Here is a 19,131-nt window from a genome sequence, read left to right on the forward strand (position 1 = left end):
AGACTGACTGGCTGGCCAGCCTAGTGCTCTACCCTGCTCTGCCCTTTGGGCACTGGGATTGTAAGTGTGCCACCATGCCACTTTTCTTTTTTTTAATTGAGTTCTGGGGTTAAAATTCAGATCATTTATGGCAAGGACTTTACTGACTGAGGACCCAGCTCTGGTTTTTTTTTTTTTTTCTTTTTTTTTTTTTTTGGTTTTTTGAGACAAGGTTTCTCTGTAGCTTTGGTGACCATCCCCGAACTAGCTCTTGTAGACCAGGCTGGCCTCGAACTCCCAAAGATCTGCCTGTCTCTGCCTCTCGAGTGCTGGGATTAAAGGCATGCGCCACCACCGCCTGGCTTGGTTTTCTTTTTATAATTGTTTATAATGTAGCACTTGCCTTCATTGGATTGACTGTAGACAATATGAATATTTCTGGCCAGCGTGAGCCTGGCAGAGTATCAGAATAACTTCTTGGTCTTCTGAAAAACATAAATCAAAAGTTAAAAGTGAATTTACTGATTCTTTGGTGTGACTTATGTCTTGGCTTTGGCTTAATTGACTAGAATAGGAACACAGAAAATAAAGTCCTACCTAGTGCGCCTGTGAATGGTACTTCCATTTTTACCCGACAGCACAGAATTTGGTTAAGATATTTGCATATGTGAACTATGTACCTTGATTCTAGACAGTCCTCTGGGAAGGGCTCCTGGAATCAATGACACTGAGGGTCTGTATCTGTGAACAGCCTAAAAATCTAATTTGTGGACAGTGTTGTATTTTGGACACACCTACTGCTAGTGTTATAGGAGGGCACTAGGAAACCTCCTGCCTCACTTCAGGTGGCTAAGATGCTGGCAGTTCTCAATCCTAGCTGTCCCTGGAACACTTAGGAGATACTGGGATACTGATCCACACCAGGTTCTACCATGGACTAAGAGGAGCAGGTGGCTGGGGAGAAGTTAAGTGTAAGAGGAGAGAGGGCCTACTTTTCGTCCTGGACACCCTTACACCTGAAATAATCACAGCTTACACCTTACAGCTTACACCTGAAATAATCACACAGAAACTGTATTCATTTAAACACTGCCTGGCCCATTAGCTCTAACTTCTTATTGGCTAAATCTTATGTCTTGATTTAACCCATTTCTATTAAATCTGTATATTGCCACATGATTGTGGCTTACCAGCAAAATTCTAACCAGCATCCGTCTCAGGCAGGAGCTCCATGGCGTCTGCCTGTCTGCCCTTCTTCCCAGCATTCAGTTCTGTCTTCTCCATGCCTACCTAAGTTCTGCCCTATCAAAAGGCCAAGGCAGTTTCCTTATTCAACCAATGAAAGCAACACATAAACAGAAGGACCTCCTACACCAGTTAAGGCCTGGATATTCCTGACAAGCCTCATCATAGATGAGCCAGCCACAGACAGTGTGATGAAATCACTGAGTGCTAGAGCACATAGTCCCGGTGCCATTGTGGCCACAGGCTACATTGCTTTATTCTGAATTAAAGCTTAATAAAATTAAAAAGGCAGTCTTTCAGTTGCTCGGCCACCTTTCTACCGTCGCAATTGTTTAGGTTTCTGAGAAAGGGGTAAGGGCTACATTTTAAGTACTTACAGCAGCGCATGGCCAGAGGCTCCAGTACTGAGCAGTACTGGATTATAATACTCTGTTGATACTCTGGTAAACCATCAAATTGCTTACCAGACTGAAGTAATAATAATTGGAAGTTAATAGTCTTAGGAAGTTTCTGTAAAGAGTTATTATGGAGACTATTCACTCCCAAGCATTCTGCATATGAAGTAAAATCAAGATCCACATTCCTCTAAATAGGTCTTTTAGACAATTTAGCTCAAAGTGCTACCATTGAATAAATGTGTCTTTGTTCCTGAGTTTGAATATCCTGTAACACCATTTTGATCATTAGTCCACTCAGACTCCAAACTGGGAATTTCACACCAGGACTGTAATGTTAATGAGGTTATTGATTATTCTGTGGCCTTGGATTATATCCCTTGCTTCCCTGGGCCTTGGGTTTCTCCTGTCAGGAAGAGGTCAGCTCTTGCTCTCCCATTATTTGGTTCTGTGATTTCCAACCAAAACTACTTTGCACAAGATCATAAAATATGAGGTAAAGGGCAAAACCGTGAGTACCAGACTGGAGAGAAACTGACCCAACGGCTCATATTCTGGTTAGATGAGAATAATGAGTTGTCCAGACCTGTCAACCATAGGTAACGGTTCCCAGAAAGGAGACAGAATGCGCCAGGTGATCTAATGTAACCTGTTAGCTTTCCATTACTGTAACAACTGCGCAAGATGAGCAACGTACACAGAGGGAACTTTTCTTTAGGCTCCCGGTCTTGGAGCCTTCAGTCTGTGTCTGGTTGCCCTGTTGGTTTTGGCACTGTGTAAGACTGCACATCCTGGTCAGAGAATGGATCAGAACAACTGCTCCCCTCATAGCCAGCACATGAAGACAGCACATGAAGACAGTAAGGGACAGGGCTCAGTAGTCTTCCTCACTTGGCCCCATTTCTTAAGGGGTTCACCACCTTCCCTTGGTGCCAAGATTTTACCAGAGGCCTGTGGAAGATAGCCAGGATCCAAGCTCCAGCCTAACATTCCATAATGCACAGATATCAAAACATCCTTTTGTTCTCCTAAGATATGTAATTGCTGATTAAAACTCAAAATGGAAGGGCTAGGGAGATGGCTCGGTGAGTAAGAACACTTGCTCTGCAAGCATTGGGGCCTGCCTTTGAATCCTGATTGCCCACATAGAAAGCTAATTGTGGGGGCTGGAGAGATGGCTCAGAGGTTAAGAGCACTGCCTGCTCTTCCAGAGGAATTCAATTCCCAGCAACCACATTGTGGCTTCCACCCATCTATAATGACAACTGGTGCCCTTTTCTGACTTGCAGACATACATGCAGACAGAACACTGTATACATAATAAATAAATCTTTAAAAAGAAAAGCTAAGTGTGGTCACATCACCTGTAACCCCAGCTCCCATGTCGAGGTGGGAGGTGGAGAAGGGGAGGATCCAGGACCAGCTAACCTGGCACGTGAGCTGTGAAGAGCAGGAGACCATGTCTCAAATAAGATGGAAGGCTAGAACCAAAACATGAGGTCATCCTCTGACCTCCACATGCATCTGTGTCCTGAGTGATGTACCTGCACACGCATGTACGCGCGCACGCGTGCGCACGCACGCGCACACACACACACACACACACACACACGAAATAAAGGTATAATCACAAAGCAGTCTGTCTGATCAATGAGCCATAAAGCCTAGATAATAAGAAAAGCTCTGAAAGATATAGATTCTTACTTTTTAAGTAGATCTGCCTTAGATTATGGAGCAACTTGGGGTGATAATTCCAGGTATCGTGAAGTGTATGTGTATTAGGCTGCACCGTGTCACCTGTGTCCCCTGGAGACCAGGGCCTGATGCCTCTCTGACAGATGGCGGCAATGAGGGCTGCAGTCTGTCGAGGAGGGGAGCCAGAGGAGGGGAGCCAGCGGCCATCCAGGGATGGAGCCGGTGACTCTGTCCTCATTGCACTTCTCCAGGGCGGCAGCCTTCCCCAGGCGGCAGGATCCTGTTCCTCACTCTCCTGAGGACTCAGGGAAGAAAGCTAAATAGCAAATTCAGATCATGGCTTTGAGAAGCTGTTTTATTCTCAGACCATTGTTCTTTTTTCTTCCACTAGCTACCTTCCTGCTTTTGTGCAGCTCGATAGCCCATCGTAGTTCACGGGAATGTTCATGCTTCCGAGCCGCCCCACCCCCACCCCACATCACTCCCTGCTTTCCGCTGTGTCAGCAAAGGGGCAGCCTCTGTTTTCACAGGTGGAGCCAAGCCTTCATCTGAGCAGACCCCCAATAACCTGGCAGGGCTATGGATAAAGCCTGAGAGTGTTTTAGTGAGAAAATGATTTTCCGACAGAACTGAAGCCTGTTGTCATCAATAAAGGAAGATAAAAAAGACTGTAAAAATGATTATATTGACAAGGTTGACTTGAAGACGTTGAAAGCCTAAAATTTTTTAATTAGTCCCTTATATTGGTTTTGCTTTATTTGCAGTTGTGGTGATTGGTTTCATGTCAACTGCTTTACACACAAGCTAGAGTCATTTTGGAAGAGGGAACCACGCCCCCACCAGATTGACCTGTGGGCCAACCAATGGTTGATGTGGGCAGGTCTAGCTCACTGTGGGCAGTACCATCCCTGAGCTGGTGATCTTGGGCTATTAAGAATGAAGACTAGAAACCCATGCTGAGCAAATGAGGAGGTTTCTGCCTTGAACTCTAGCCCTGACTTCCCTCCATGACAGAGTGTGACGGGACAGTTATCTGCTGAAACAAACCCTTTCCTCTCCAGCTTGCCTTTGGTCAGAGTGTTTTATCACAGTAATAAAAAACCCCACCTAGACAGTAACTAGTAAGAATTTCTCATAAACCAAGTATAGTATGTGTGGATTAAAATGTCATAAAGAAACTCATTGCTTTGTATGCTTTCTAAAAAATATTGTAATAGTAAATTAGAGTTGGGTATGGTGGTGCTTGGCTTAGATCCCAGTATTTAATAAGTAGAGATAGAAGAATCAGGAGTTCAAAGTCATCCCTGACTATATAGCAAGCTGGGCCACCCTGGGCTCCATAATGCCCTGTTTGAACAACCACAGCAAGTCGTTTTCATTATTGGTACATTTCACCCATGGTTTTTTTCTTTTTCTTTGCTTTTGTTATCTTAATGATTGCCAGATTTCTAACATGGACAATAGCTGGACTATTTTTAAAAGATTTAAGCGGGATTTTTAAAAACTGAAAAACCAACTTTTGTATGAGAATGACAGCCCAGGCTTGTCCTTCATGTAACTGGTATGTCCTGGTTCCCATAATTTATTAGTTATATTTTTTTATATTTAGTTCTTTGTTTGAGACAGAAGTCTCGTGTAATCTATACTGACATTGAACTCCCAATCCTCACCCCTGCTTTAACCTCCCAGAGGCTGGGATTGCAGGTATGTGCTGCCTTGCCTGGCTTTGATTTTTCTCCTTCTCTCCCTCCTCCTTCTCTCCCTCCTCCTCCCCCCCCCTTCTCTCACTTAGTCCCTCCCTCCCTTCCTGTCTCCCTCCCCATCTGCCCTCCTCACTATGTAGCCCCGACTAGCCTGGCACTGGCTATATAGATAGACTGCCCTTGTCTACACAGAAATCTGCCTTCCTCTGCCTCACGAATGCTGGTAGATTTTTCCTGAACTGATGAATTGTTATTCGCAGGGGAAAAATATTAAAACTATTACTTAGTCTATCAGGGTTTGGCTAAATTATTTTTTAAAATATAATATGGACAATAAGAAGTAAGGCACATAGCTTATTTCATGACCAACAGGCAATGAACAGTAGCTTATCAAAATTATAGACTTTGTCTCTCGCTCAGCATTAACCAGAGACTGATTCTGTCTGAGGAGACCTGAGACACACTTGGTGTCTGAGTCAATCAGGATATCTTTGGTTTTAGTTTTATTTTAAAGGGTTTTGTTTTTTGTTTGCTTTTTATTTGTTTGTGTGTATGTATGCACGTGTTCATGTTTTCTAGTGTGTTTGAAGGCCTCAGGAGACTCTGGGTATCTTCTCCAGTTTGATTTTTCAGGCAGTTTTTTCTCACTGAACCCACAGTTTGTCAACTGGGTAGACCAATTGGCTCACAACCTCCCTGTCTTAGCCTCCCCCACTTTTCTCTCTTCTTGTGTGCTGAAGTTACAGGCCGGTGTCACCACACCCAGCTTTTACGTGGCTTCTGAGGACTTGAACTCAGGTCCTCATGCTCTGGTGGCAGGCATTTTACTGACTGAGCCGTGTCCCCAGGCCTGCTTGTGTTTATTTTTAGGTTGAGCTGTAGCCCAGGCTGGTTTCTAACCCCTCCATAGCTAGACATGACCTTGACCTACCGATCCTTGTGTCTCTACCCCAAGTGTTGGAATTACAACACTCTACCTGGCTCCACTCTTCCTAGCTCACAGCACTTTCAGATCTCTTGGGAGCCGCTGTGCTTTGAGCATGCAATGTAGACTTGGAACTTTAACATGGAGCACTCTGTGGCACCTTGAGTCCCCAGGTTAAGCTTGGTGTCCATTCTCCTGTTTCCTTTATTGTCCTAATTTGTCCTTGTTCTTCTGTAGGGGACACCCGTGTTTGTGCACGCCGGTCCCTTTGCTAACATCGCTCATGGCAACTCGTCGGTGTTAGCTGATAAAATCGCACTGAAGCTGGTCGGGGAAGAAGGCTTTGTAGGTAAGTCGTTTTGCTTAATGCTTAGTGATCGTAGACTCCTGATGGGATTGAGAAGATAATGGCTGGGATAGGGTATCGACATGAAATCCCATCTTTTATACGTCTCTTTGGAGAGGGGCTTGGTACTGGAGCGCTATTGTTCTATCCCAATACCATTGGTTCTGTGGTCCAGCACGAATGCTCTTCAGAGCTCTTGGACCTGTCAACTGAATGACCTTGGACATATTTTTAAGTGCCTTTGAACCTCATCTATAAAGTGGTGCTAGTGAAATTATTTTAATTCGTCATCCAATGGCTATATACTCATATTCAGAACCTACCACATTCAAAGCTCAGAACTGGGGATCCCGTGGTTAGCAGAGCCGATCGAGCGGCAGGCCTTGTGGAATGTACTGTCAGTGATGGACGCACAGGAGACTGTGGTCACTGCCTGAGCTGTTAGCGCTCATCATAGTCACTGCCTGAGCTGTTAGCGCTCATCATAGTACTAGTAAAATCAGTGTTTGTTTCTTCCTGGAATCCTGGCATGGTTTTGTAACCTCTGATAGAAGGGAGGTTCCCAACCAATAGGCTCAAAGTTTATTTGGTGGATTTTTTTTTTTTTTTTTTTTTTTTTTTGGTTTTTCGAGACAGGGTTTCTCTGTGGTTTTGGAGCCTGTCCTGGAACTAGCTCTTGTAGACCAGGCTGGTCTCAAACTCACAGAGATCCGCCTGCCTCTGCCTCCCGAGTGCTGGGATTAAAGGCGTGCGCCACCACCGCCTGGCTATTTGGTGGATTTGTCTTGTCTGCTGTCAGAAGCCACCTGCCATAGAGTTTTCGTCATGCTTACTAGTCACGGTCTAAGGCCAGAAGAATGAAGTTATAAAGAAGCCGAAAACAAAAACTAGGATTCCTGGAAGCGTACTGGGAGGGTTTATTATCAGACTTTACCCTGTCATCAGGCAGCTCCCGTGATCCTGAAACTGTCCATAATCAAGGATAACAGTTGCTTACTTCTCGCTTGGCCATCGGCCTCGTGCAAGCTCAAAACGCGAGTTCTTTTAGTAGAAAAAAAAATTCCACTGGGTGGAAGAGCCTAGATCTGCGCTTTCAGGCTGTGACATCTCAGTGTTCTTTCAGCATTATTGAGACTGATTTAAGGATCCCCTTGTAGACAGAGTCCGGATCAAATGAGGATTTATGTAATTCCATCCTTCCAAGATCTGTGTAATGCGGCAATCATGTTCTTTGCTGCATAGGCACCAAGTCCGCAGCAAGAGTGACTAGGCACGCTAAGTGGATTTGCTCGGTGGAGCATACATAGCAGTCGAGCTAGTGGCCGAGGAGGCTGGGGGAAGAGCAGACACTGAGAAGATAGGCACTTAAGTGAAGAGGTTCTAATGCATCGACTGTGGATAAAAGGGCTCCTAGCGTAGAGCACTCTGGTGTGTGCTGGCAGAGCTCTCTGATGATCAAGCAGGTATTTTCAGAATATGCATCATCATGACAAAATATCTTTAAATATGTTGATGGTGTCTGCAAAGCTCGCGAGCACTCCTGTGGCCTGGACAAGACATTAGACCCTGGGCTTGGCGGCGTTCTCATGGGGAAAATGAGAAGGCGGATCAGATGAGGAGTGGGATATGGAAGGCGGTGCTGATGCAGGGTTAGATGTTGTGGGATGGGGGCCTCCTTTTGGTAGTAGGAAACAATAACTTTCCTAGGGCTCAGTGTTCTCTTTGGTAATAGCAGAACCGCTTTGCTATTATATTCAATAATATCCAAGGAAAAATTGATTTATAAAACATAGGCAATTACACAAATGTCAACCATGCTTCTGATTACTCCTCTGATCCTGTTGTGGTCTGAGGGGAGAGTTCCGTGGTAATCTTCTTGCCCAATGGGAGAGTCAGGACACTCTTCAAGGCATGTTAACTTGCTGTGCCTCAAATGCCTTGTGTGTAAAGTAAGGCCGTTTAAAAATAAATATTATAATTATGTGTTTGTGTGTGTGTCTGATGGATGGGGGTAGCCATGGCACACGTGTGGAGGTCAAAGGACAAGTTTGTGGGATCAGTTCTCCCTTTCCACTTTAACATGGTCTCTAGGATTTCAAACTCAGGTCACCAGGCTGGCTCAGCAAGCACCTCTACCCACTCAGCCATCTCACAAGACAAAGTAGGGTTTATAAAGGAGCTTTCTTCAGTGGGTGTGACCACTGTGCCTGTCAGGTTCTGGCCTAACACCTGCCAACCCTTACCCCGTCCTCATTGTGACTCTTCCCCCATTATTGATTCCTGACTAGGAATGGTTAAGGTCCTTCTAAGAATTGGGTTTACTGTGGCGTGATAATGATTTTTTTTTTTAGTTTTTTACAATATGCATCATTAGAGTCTGCCATCTTTGCTGTGCAGCAGGAGAGTATCAGCTACTATACCGCTAGTCTTCAGAACATCTTCGTCTGGAAGTCACCAACCCTCCTTTGCTTGGACTCCAGGCACTTGCCATTGAGTCCCAGCAGAGAGTGGGGTACACTCAGGGGGGCGAGGACTTTGCTGACTGACATCTCTTGGATAGAATCTTCCCTGTTTATGATCACTTAATATCACATTCAGTTCTGCCCCAGCATTCTGGCCAGGAATCCTTTTGCCTACCCAGAATAATTATCCTCAGATAATGGAATCAACAGTCCATTTAGTCTCCCAACAGCCCGGTGTTTATTTAATTAACTGCATGAATTTGTCGGATGAGAGCAAAGTGCTTCAATGAGAATTTTAGAGAAAGTTCTGCGGCGACTGTAATGGCCCCTTCTTGTGAGCCAGTGGTTCCTGTGGGAGTCCACTCAATCTCCAGGCACTGCTGGAACACAAACCTCTCTTTGACATCAAACCCGAGTCAAGGGTTATTTTAACAGAAAAACAAAGAGAGGAAAAGAAAGGTATCACTGACTTCCTATTTTTAAATTATTATTATCTCATTTAAATTATAAGAATCTCAAAACTGTTTTCAAGCCTTAGCTTTTGCTACTTGAGTGTGTGCACCTGGAATTGCTCATGCTCATAGCTGAGGGTCCTTATATCCGATGGTTGCAGCCACAGGAATCCGTGGGTAGAATTTGTAGGTACTGCCTCTTCCCATGCTTACGTACTGATAGAATGGACCGGATGTGATAGCTTGTACCTGTAATCTTGGAAGACTAAGGCAGAGGGACTGTGAGTTTGAGTCCAACCCACACTTGTCTCAGTAACTCCAGAATACTCCACCTAAATCAATGAATAAATCAATAGAATTGTGAGATGACACCATGCCAGTGCGTCTTAATATACACAGCAGTAGATCATGTTTGTATTGCTCTAACTCCTCTGTATTAGCCCAGTTTCTATTTCTATAATGCAATGCCACCAATTTATATTTTAAAGAAAAGAACTGTTTTGACTTTTGTTCTTAACCTGGGTTGTTGGCCTGAGTCTTCGGATGATCTTCGTATTGGCAGAGTTGTGAGGCAACAAAAGGCATCATATAGCAAGAGTGTGTGTGTGTGTATGCCTGGGTGTGGTGTGTGTGGGTGTGTATATATGTATGTGCATGAGTATGGAGTGTGGATATGCATGAGGGCGGTGTGTATTTCTCCCGTCCTTTTTTTTTTTTTAAAAAAAAAAATTGGTTTTGATTCTTTTGTGTTTTGACTATTGTTTTAGAGGAGCTAATTCTTGTACATGTGCATGAAGATGCCTTAGGAGTCCAGAAGAGAACATCAGATCCCCTGAGTAACGGGTGGCTGTCACCACACATATTGGTGCTGTAAACCAAGCTATAAGAACAGCATCACTGAGCCTCTCTCCATCCCAGGGGAGCTGCTTTTGAGACAGGGTCTCACTTGGTAGTTTTATTTGGCCTGCTCACTGTGTGAACTAGGTTGGTAGAGATTCTCTTACCTCTGCTTTCTAAATTCTGGAATTAGAATCCTGTCAGTTCTGAACACCAGAGCTTGGTTCAGGCGCCACCCTCTCGTGCTTCATAGTGTTTATTTAATTCCAGTGGAAATGGGGGAGGGACCATACTCCAACACAGCACTCTCTTGCCTTGAAATGTCTTTCTCAATACATTGCTGAGTATAGGGGACTTGGGACCACAACTTCAGTCATCTTGCTTTGCCTTCTTCCCCATCCTTTAGGACAGTTGTAAATCTTCCCTTTTGAGTTTCAGGGGACTCCAGCGAATCACTCCACCCAGCTACTGACTTACTCACGCCATCTGTTTTTATTGCAATGAAGTGTTAAATACTCCATCCTTTAGGTAGAAGAAAGCCAGACCAATCTAAACATTCCTATAATTTCATCCACCCTTAAAAAAAAGATCGGAGTTGAAGTGTCCAGCTTCTGAGCTCAGAGGCTCCTGGAGCTCACTCTGCTCTCAGCCAGGGCTTTACTCTGGTATGAAGTTCATTTTTGTGTCTTGAGTAATCCTGGCTTGAGAACTGGCTTGTTAGCAGTGTGACTGGAGGGGCATGCGAACCCGCAGCTGCTAAGTCTGGGGAGTGGACCTTAGGCATTGTACTCAGACAAGCTTCACTGCAGAGATGCTGGTTCAGAGTGTCCCTGGACATCTGATTCCAGGAATTCAGTGCCAACTCCTTTCGCCAGCCTTGCAATGCTGGCCTCTCGCTACCACACTTGTGTTCCGACAGACCAGACCTCTCTTTGGTTTGGTTTTGGTTTTTAGCAGTCAGTCTTTAGTCCTTAAAGAAAATGATAATAAAATTGAGGGAAGCTCAGCAATAGAGTGTTTTCCCAGCATGACCAAGGCCCTGGGTTCAATCCCTAGCACAGATAAATAGTATAGAGGAAGGCAGCAGAGACAGCTCCGTGGTCAAGAGCACCGCTTGCTCGACCTGGATTCAGATCCCAGCACCCACAAGGCAGCTCATAAAAATGTCTGTAACTCCAGTTCCAAAGGATCTGATGCCCTCTTCTGGCCTCAGTGGGCACTAGGTAAGCATGTGGTATACAAACATATGTCAAACAAAAGACTCATACACGTAAAAGTTGATAATCAGTAAATAAGATTGGAATGTTCTGGTGATATACTCCTTGGGAAAGTATACAGGTCAAGTTAACCAATCTCCTTGTTCCCAACACTCAGCTTCACCAAGTCTTGATGTGCTCTTCCTGTGTGCCTTAGGTTAGGGTGTTACTATGTCATAAGACAGATACCTGGGGATTCCATGGCAGAGGTTAGCATGGCCGGGACCTTGGATTCAGTTCCCGGCATGGCTAAAGAAGGCAGAGATTTGACGTAGTTGAAATCTCTGTGACTTGGCTGCTGTGACCTAAATAGTTGACTGTCTGGTTCTTCCTCACAGCAATACTGGGTGGCAGAGCTGGTGAAGGGCGCTCGTGGATGAAAGCCTTCAAGTTAGCTCCTGAGCTCAAGGGACCAGCCCTGGTTACTCTGACCTTCCCCCTCCTGTCTTAGACGTGTCCTGAACTTGTCTTCTGTGTGTGTCTCCTTGGCCTTCCACTGTGCTCCAGGAAGTCTCACACATGCAGAGCCCTCGACTCAACTCCTAGAACCATTAGTCAAAACAGACACCTTTTCTCTAAAAATTATCCCGTCACGAGCATCACAGCAATATGAAATGTGACGCCATCTTCCGTTCCCTCTTCTGCTGTTCTGGAGCAGTGGCTCTCAACCTGTAGGCTAACCTCTCCCTCTAGAAATAGTTACATTATGACTTGTCACAGTAGCAAAGTCACAGTTATGAAGTCGCAATGGAAGTAATTATATGGTTAGTGGTCACTGTAACATAAGGAACTGTATTGAAGGGTCGCAGTTTCAGGAACATTGAGAACTGTTCCTCTAGAAGGAAGCACTCTCCAAGTGGGACAAGGTATCATTTCTGGGTATACATTGATACTTTCTTCACAAAAGATCTGCAATTAACTTTCTCAAACCTACTCTGTTTACAACATTAGGTTACAGTAATTTCTTTAACAGCACCCTAGACCCATAAAATGTCAGACACCTCCATTTATTATGTAATTAAGGATCAAACAATTTAATAGGTATTTGTAACTAATAGTTTACTGGCTGTCTGTAAGAATCAATTGAAAATAATACTGTATCGTCCTTAAGTAACTCCCATACCTCGTTAACAAGACACGTGTTAGGCACCACCCAACTCTACAAACCCTGGACCAGATGTGCTCAGCCTCTCAGCCTCAGCGCGGTTCTTTGTTCCTACGGCAACCGTTCTGACTTAGCGTCACAAAGTACAGAATGTCATTTAATAGACAATTCTCTTGAAACAGCGACCTGCTTCACAGTAGTAGGGCTTGTCCTACCTAACAGATAATGCCTTTCTGTCCTCAAAACCGTAAACTATTCCAGACTGGAGAGGTGGTTCAGTGGTTAAGAGCACTTGCTGCTCTTACAGTGGACCTGGGTTCAATTCCCAGCACCTACCTAGCAACTCACGACTGTCTGTAGCTCGGTTCTAGGGGCTCCAATGTCATCTTCTTGCTTCTGAGGGTACCAGGCTTGCATGTGATGCACAGATACATACATGCAAACGAAACGCCCGAACACATAAAATTAAATAATAAAATAGTTAGGTTTATATAAATATTTTTAGAGGCATTTTAAAAAGTAAAATGTTTTAAAAAGCCATTCTGCACGATAGGAAAGCTCAACCTGACCTTGACCTTTTCTTTATGCCCTGCATGATGCAAATGTGTCTAAAAATGAGCTCTGTGGCTCATTCCTATTTATGATTTATGTATATTCCAAACAGCGTGCTTGGCATATCGTTCTGCTTATCATCGTAAAATGTGGAGTTCAAACAAGACCCTTGTCAAAACATCGTGATGCGGAGAGATTAGTGCTGTGAGGGCTGACATAGAATGACTTTAAAAAGTGGTCCTGAGGTTAAGCTGGAGTTTTGTAACTCGTGATTACATGAGCCTTCTAAAGGATTTTCTCTAACATCCATTGCACAATCAGTTTTCAGATTACGTTATATGACTGCTATCCTAACCCATCTGGACCAAGAACATCTAGCCTCAGGGTGCTGGACAGGAGCCAAATTGCCTTTTATAGTTCCAAATATTGCAATTATGTGAGGTTGTTTTTTTACATTTTTTAGCAGTATTTGGTGTAATTACAATATGATACTGTTCCTCCACAAGGCACATAGTGAATTTTGAACGAGGAAAGCTGGGAAACTGGCAATTCCTAAAGGAGTATAATTTAGTATGCCTTGTCAGGGACCTCTTTGCATCTTTGGAGAAGGGTGTTCTGGAGAGGAAACAGATTGCTTGTTGCTCTCTAAAAGCTGCAGGCCTCCAGTCACCTGTAACTATAAATAATTCTCATCATTTCGCTATTAATGTTTTGGTAGAAAGTCTGTCGCTGTGAAATCGGCGTAAGGGTGTAGGGTCCTGTGGGCTGCTTGTCTAACTCACAACAAAGCAGAGTTTTAAAAGCTAGAAACAAAAGAGGTGTCTGGATGAAATGATAAAGACAGACAATAGAAGAATTTAAACAAAATTAAAAGTAAGAAATGAGGGAACAGCATTGCAGTAAATCACATTCCTCTTGGGCACACCTCGTCAACCTGGCCAGGATGTCTGTAACCACTGCTATCTTACCCTGGAGACCTAGTGGGGTAAGAAAGAACATTGTAAAAAGCATAGATAACTTTTCTCTTATTTATATATGTTCATGCAGAGATAAAATCCAAGGCACCAACTTAAATTTATCGTAAGTAATAAAAGTTTTAGCTTGCCCAGTTGGCTACGGCATAAATATGTAAAAGTCAATAGTCTTCCTTTATGTCAAGGTTAAACATATTATAATGTGGAAAATGATCCTATTTATTCATACCCTTCTCCACGCTATAAAATAAAATAGGAATACATTTAGCGAGACATAAACGTGGAGAAAGAAAAATACAGCCATGTATGAAACTGAAAGTTATTGATACCTTGAGTAGTGATCCCATGTTCTCTTTGTCAAGCTGATACCTATGGCTGTTCTATGCTGCACTGACTTTGCTCCAAAAGCAATGAGGGAATGTGCTGTGAGCCTTTTTGAATGCACTCCCTTTTAACTTCTTAACGGGATGTTTTCTTTTAATGTTTGCATCAAATGATTTCAGGAGCTCTTGGATTTTTCAACATTTTATGTATGTATGTGTGCACGCCTATTTATCTGGGAACTGAACCCAGTCCTCTGCAGGAGAGCAAGGGATCCTAATGACCAATCTCCCTCTCCAACCCCCATTTTTTATTTTTTTAACTTTACTTTGATACGGGATGCCATGTAGCCTATGCTGGCTTCCAACTCAGTGTATAACTGAAACTGGCTGGGAGCTGCTGTCCCTCCTGCCTTCCTCTCTGAGTGTTGGGATTACATGCATGTGTCACCATTTCGGGATCCATTTGTCTAGCGTCTAAGAGAATTGGTTTTGAGAGAGAGAGAGAGAGAGAGAGAGAGAGAGAGAGAGAGAGAGAGGAGAGAGAAAACAGAACCTAAATTGACCACCTCTCCTGCCTCCTTTGGAATGTTCTCAGCCTGGTCTTGTCTTTATTCAGGACGAGTAGGTTTGGTGTTAGGAAAATGCTACAGCACTGGTTCTCAACCTTCCTAAATGCTGCAGCCCTTTAACACAGTTCCTCATGTTGTGATGACCCCAACCATAATATTACTTTCATTTCTACTTCAGAACTATAATTTTGCACCTGTTATGAATTGTAATGTAAATACTTCATACGCAGGATATCTGATATTCCACCCCTAATGGAGTCTTGACCCACAGATTGAGAACCCGTTGGCTGTATAACTGTTACTGTGTGGCCCAGAGCACCATGCGTATAAACAATATTTTATCGTGATGTTTATTATCCCAGCAAAAGGCGGACATTACAAAGATGGTTTCTTCCTTTTTTCCTCCCTCTCTCCTTCTCATCCTTTTGTTTCTTTCTATTGGAATCTTATGGTGTCCAGGCTGCCCTTAAACTCACTGTGTAGCCAAGAATGACCGTGAATTTTTAATCCTCCTGCCTCTACCTCCTGGGTGCTGGGACTATGGGTATGCCCACTATACCAAGTTTGTATATACAGTGGCCAGGATCAGACCTGGTGCCTTGCGCAGCTAGGCAAGTATTCTAAATCAAAGTTTTATCATGCCCATTGGCCTTGCAAAATTTTGGAGCAACGCTCATGAAGGGTAGGTTGAAGTTGTTCCCAGAAAGACTATAATTCCTAGCTATATGTCCAGCTTCAGCACCGTGAAGCCAGCCTAGAGGACAAGTTCATATCCTGGACTTTTCAGTTAATTCCATGTGGAGAAGTCTCCCTTGAGTCTAAACACTTTTAAAGCAGTATTTATTTCATCGTGTAATATTCCACTGTCAGAATACAAATTCTCTGGCTTCCGCCTTGCATGCCTGGTTCTTCTCCTCAGAACCTCTTCTTTGCTCTCTGTGTCCCCTGGTGGGGCCTTAACTCACCTCAGGTGTCCTACCATGCTTTTGTTTATCCCAGTGACCCTCCTGAACACCCCATGAGACCTTCAGTGGTCTGCCCCTCCTACCTCCTGACCTCCTAGCAAAAAGAAGACCTTGCAAAACAGATGGGGGTGGGGAGTGGGGATCTGGAAGCTAAAACAACTTACAAGGAGTGCCCTGGAAGCCTCTGGGGAAACTAAGACTCACCAGGCTCCTCCCTGAGGTGACATCTGATCTGTAAACCGCCACAGCAGTGTGGTGGGTGTCTGTTTGGAAGAGCAACCTGCGTGGTGGACCATGAGCTCCAGCGACGCGGCTGTCCTTGGTGGTCACTCAGGCTGGTGGTGGGGATGGTAGGGGGCGATTCTCGCTGACCCAGCTGCTTGAGAGTCACCCATGCTCCTGTCAGTAACCCGACCAAGCGAACTCATGGTTCCACCAACTTCTCTGGGGTGCTTTCCTTGGCTTGTTGTCAGTGCCCTACCTAGGGTGGATACACGGTTGTTGACATCTCTTCAGGAAAAGGCACAAAGCAGGTGGTGACAGAGATGACTCGGCATGAGCTCACTTCTTCCTGGAGAAGCATTCTGAACACTACCGCTTTCAGCTTGAGGGTGACCATGGTGAATCCCAGAAGGTCTTAGCTTTCCCAGCCCCCACCCCATCTCTCTGTGTCCCTCTCTCTTGAGACAAGGCTGGTCTTGAACTCCCGTATCTGAGGATGACCTGGAACTTCTGATCTTCCCGCCTCCACCTCCAGAGTGCTAAGCTTACACACATTTGCCAACCTTGCTTAGTTTAGGAGGTGGTGGGGTAGAATCCAGGCCCTTATACAAGCCCTCCACCTACTGAGCCACAGCCCATCCAGGAAGTCTTTTGAAAAGGGGTGTGCCTCTCTTCCTCATTCCCCACTGGTTGGGACATTTAGTTATGATGGTGGGTACTCCAGCAATAATCCTGGACCCCTGGGTAGTAGCAGCGCCAGATGTCAGAGGAGCTGGTACACCAGCACAGAGTGCCAGCTGTGATCATCATTTATGTGAGAGAAAATCACGCTGATATTGGCATTGTGCCACTTCTTCTTGGCTCCTCATGTTTGTGGGTAAGCCTAGTCCTGATTGGTTCATTTGTGAAAACAGCCTGCTTGTAGACACCCTAGTATTTTTTTCACTTCAATCATTTCCTCCTGTGTATTTAGCGTAGGCTACGGGGTTTCCTTTCTCTGCACGGCATTAACTCTGGGACCGAAATCAAGGTGACATTTCTAATTTAGAAGAGAGGCAAGGTTTGCGCAAAGTTTAACTGATGAAAGAACTGAACTTCCAGGGGTAGAATGTGGTCATAACTCTTGGTGTGATGTGTGTATGCCTGTAAAGGTCAGAGGTCAATGTGAAGTATCCCCCTCTATTGCCTTCCGCCATACCTTTTTGAGACAGTTCTCTTGGGGAGGCGGGAGCTCAGCTCACGTTTGTCTAGATTCGCTGGCCATTGAGCCCCCAGGCTATTCCTTTCTCTAACCTCCCAATGCTAGGTTACAAACACACGTGCTGAGTCTAACTGGGTGCTTGGCATCCAAACTCAGTTTCTCAGGCTTGTGCGGCAAGCTCTGTACCCCCTGAGCCATCTCCCGGCCCCAGAACTCGTTGATTGATGACTCAGAGTCAGCACCGAGGAAACCAGCTGTTGGCTAAAAAGCTTTGGATTCAGCCTTGAATCAAGACAGCAGAAACCACTATTATATTTGTGTTAACCTGGGAGTGCCGTGGGATATACGTGTAGGACTCTGGAGGGTTTCCTGTTCATGGTATGTTAAAATCATTTCCACTCCAAACTCTCTCTTTTGTGTGTATCCTAAACCAAGAAGTGGTTTTTGGAAACAACTACTTTCATAGTTATTTTAGGTATTTTGAGGCATTATTTTATGAAATTGCTGCCTGGTCTTAAAGAGTAAAAGCCATTTACACTCACCCAAAATATTCACACAATTTTATAAAATAATCCAAAGGACTAAAGGATATGGGGAGAAAAATACAGATGAAGGTAGTGTTGAGATTGCTGGTGTTTGGAGCTCAGTATGTTTGGACACAGAAATGCCCAAACACACGATCAGTGTCTAGAAGCTGCATGAAACCCAGCTCTAGCCTCGGTGCTGAGTCAGGAGTTAAAACGGACGCATCTGCCACTCAGTGCAGACTACATTGGAACTCAGTGAGAAATAACAGCCAGAGTCATTTTTTTTGCACAGAAAATCTCAGCCCTGCCCCCACCTGCCTGGCTTCAGCTGGTCGGCTATTGCCTGCATATGAACTGCTCATCCCAGGGTAAAGGCAAGTGTGACATGCTGTCCACAAACCCTGTCGGCACCTCCAGCAGGCAGCTTGAAGCGCCCAGCCCACTCACACACTGCCATTACCATTTATATTAAGCTCTGTGGACAGCATCCAACAGCCAGTCTTGGCATTAACCACACCCTCTGAAATTACAGACCCAAATTTCCTCCTTTTCCCCTTCACCAAGCACACCAGACGGCATCCTTGGGCGGGTAATAGCAGAAGGTGTGCTAGGCACTTGGCTCTGGTCCTTCCTTCCAACGTCACAACTCTTAGGACCATGGGGGCCTGTCCCCATTGTGTTTTTCATACATTTTGAACATATGTGCAAAGGCAAAATAGAATTCAATATTGTGTGTTTGTGCTCTGAAAATGTTGTAGACGTCCAGATGGCCCCTGTCTGACACAAACCTCACAATAGTAGGAGAGCATCTCTGTTCTGTGGACAGCATCCTGGGAAATTCGGGATCTCCGTTCTTTTTGGCTGGTGATAGTAACATGATAGATACTAGGCAGTCAGCCCCACCATCACCAAGGAAACCGCTCGTAGGCTGCAGTGCGATGTTCCGTGAGGCGAGAATGTTCCACGGGTTGGAAACATGAAATGTACTATCATCAGCTTATCGAATTCTCAACTTTGTGTGTGTGTGTCAGGACAAACGAGAAGCATCTGTGCATATACCCTGCATCTCTAAGCTCCGGCCTTGTAGATTACCCCCCAGAGTGTAGCATGAGCCCCTCTAACTGCCGGGGAGTCATCTTCTAGGGAGAGAGCCCCGTTATCAGCCAGTTGTCCCAATAAAGTAATCCACATGCTCACTACCATTTTGAAATACCATTGCCTTTAATGGTCTCTTTTAACCATGTCAAGGAATAAGTGTTAAGGACACTTTTTTTGGCTTTTGGAGACAGGGTTTCTTTATGTAGCTTTAGAGCCTGTCCTGGAACTAGTTCTGTAGACCAGGTTGACCTTGAACTCACATATCCGCCTGCCTCTCTGCCTTGCAAGTGCTGGGATTAA

At 44.7% G+C, this 19,131-nt stretch overlaps 1 protein-coding gene across 1 annotated transcript in view; it reads left to right on the forward strand.

Annotated features, from left to right (window-relative positions):
• The window catches only part of Mthfd1l (methylenetetrahydrofolate dehydrogenase (NADP+ dependent) 1 like), a 177,062-nt gene that overhangs the window by 76,821 nt on the left and 81,110 nt on the right, over positions 1 to 19,131 (forward strand). The window contains exon 20 of the mRNA XM_050135766.1: positions 6,180 to 6,291. Within this exon, the coding sequence (XP_049991723.1) occupies positions 6,180 to 6,291 (112 nt within the window). The remainder of the gene's footprint in view (positions 1 to 6,179; positions 6,292 to 19,131) is intronic.

This window comes from Alexandromys fortis, unplaced genomic scaffold (genome assembly GCF_014885135.2).
Source record: "Alexandromys fortis isolate MF-2015 unplaced genomic scaffold, M_Fortis_MF-2015_v1.1 scaffold_23, whole genome shotgun sequence".
Classification (NCBI taxonomy): domain Eukaryota; kingdom Metazoa; phylum Chordata; class Mammalia; order Rodentia; family Cricetidae; genus Alexandromys; species Alexandromys fortis.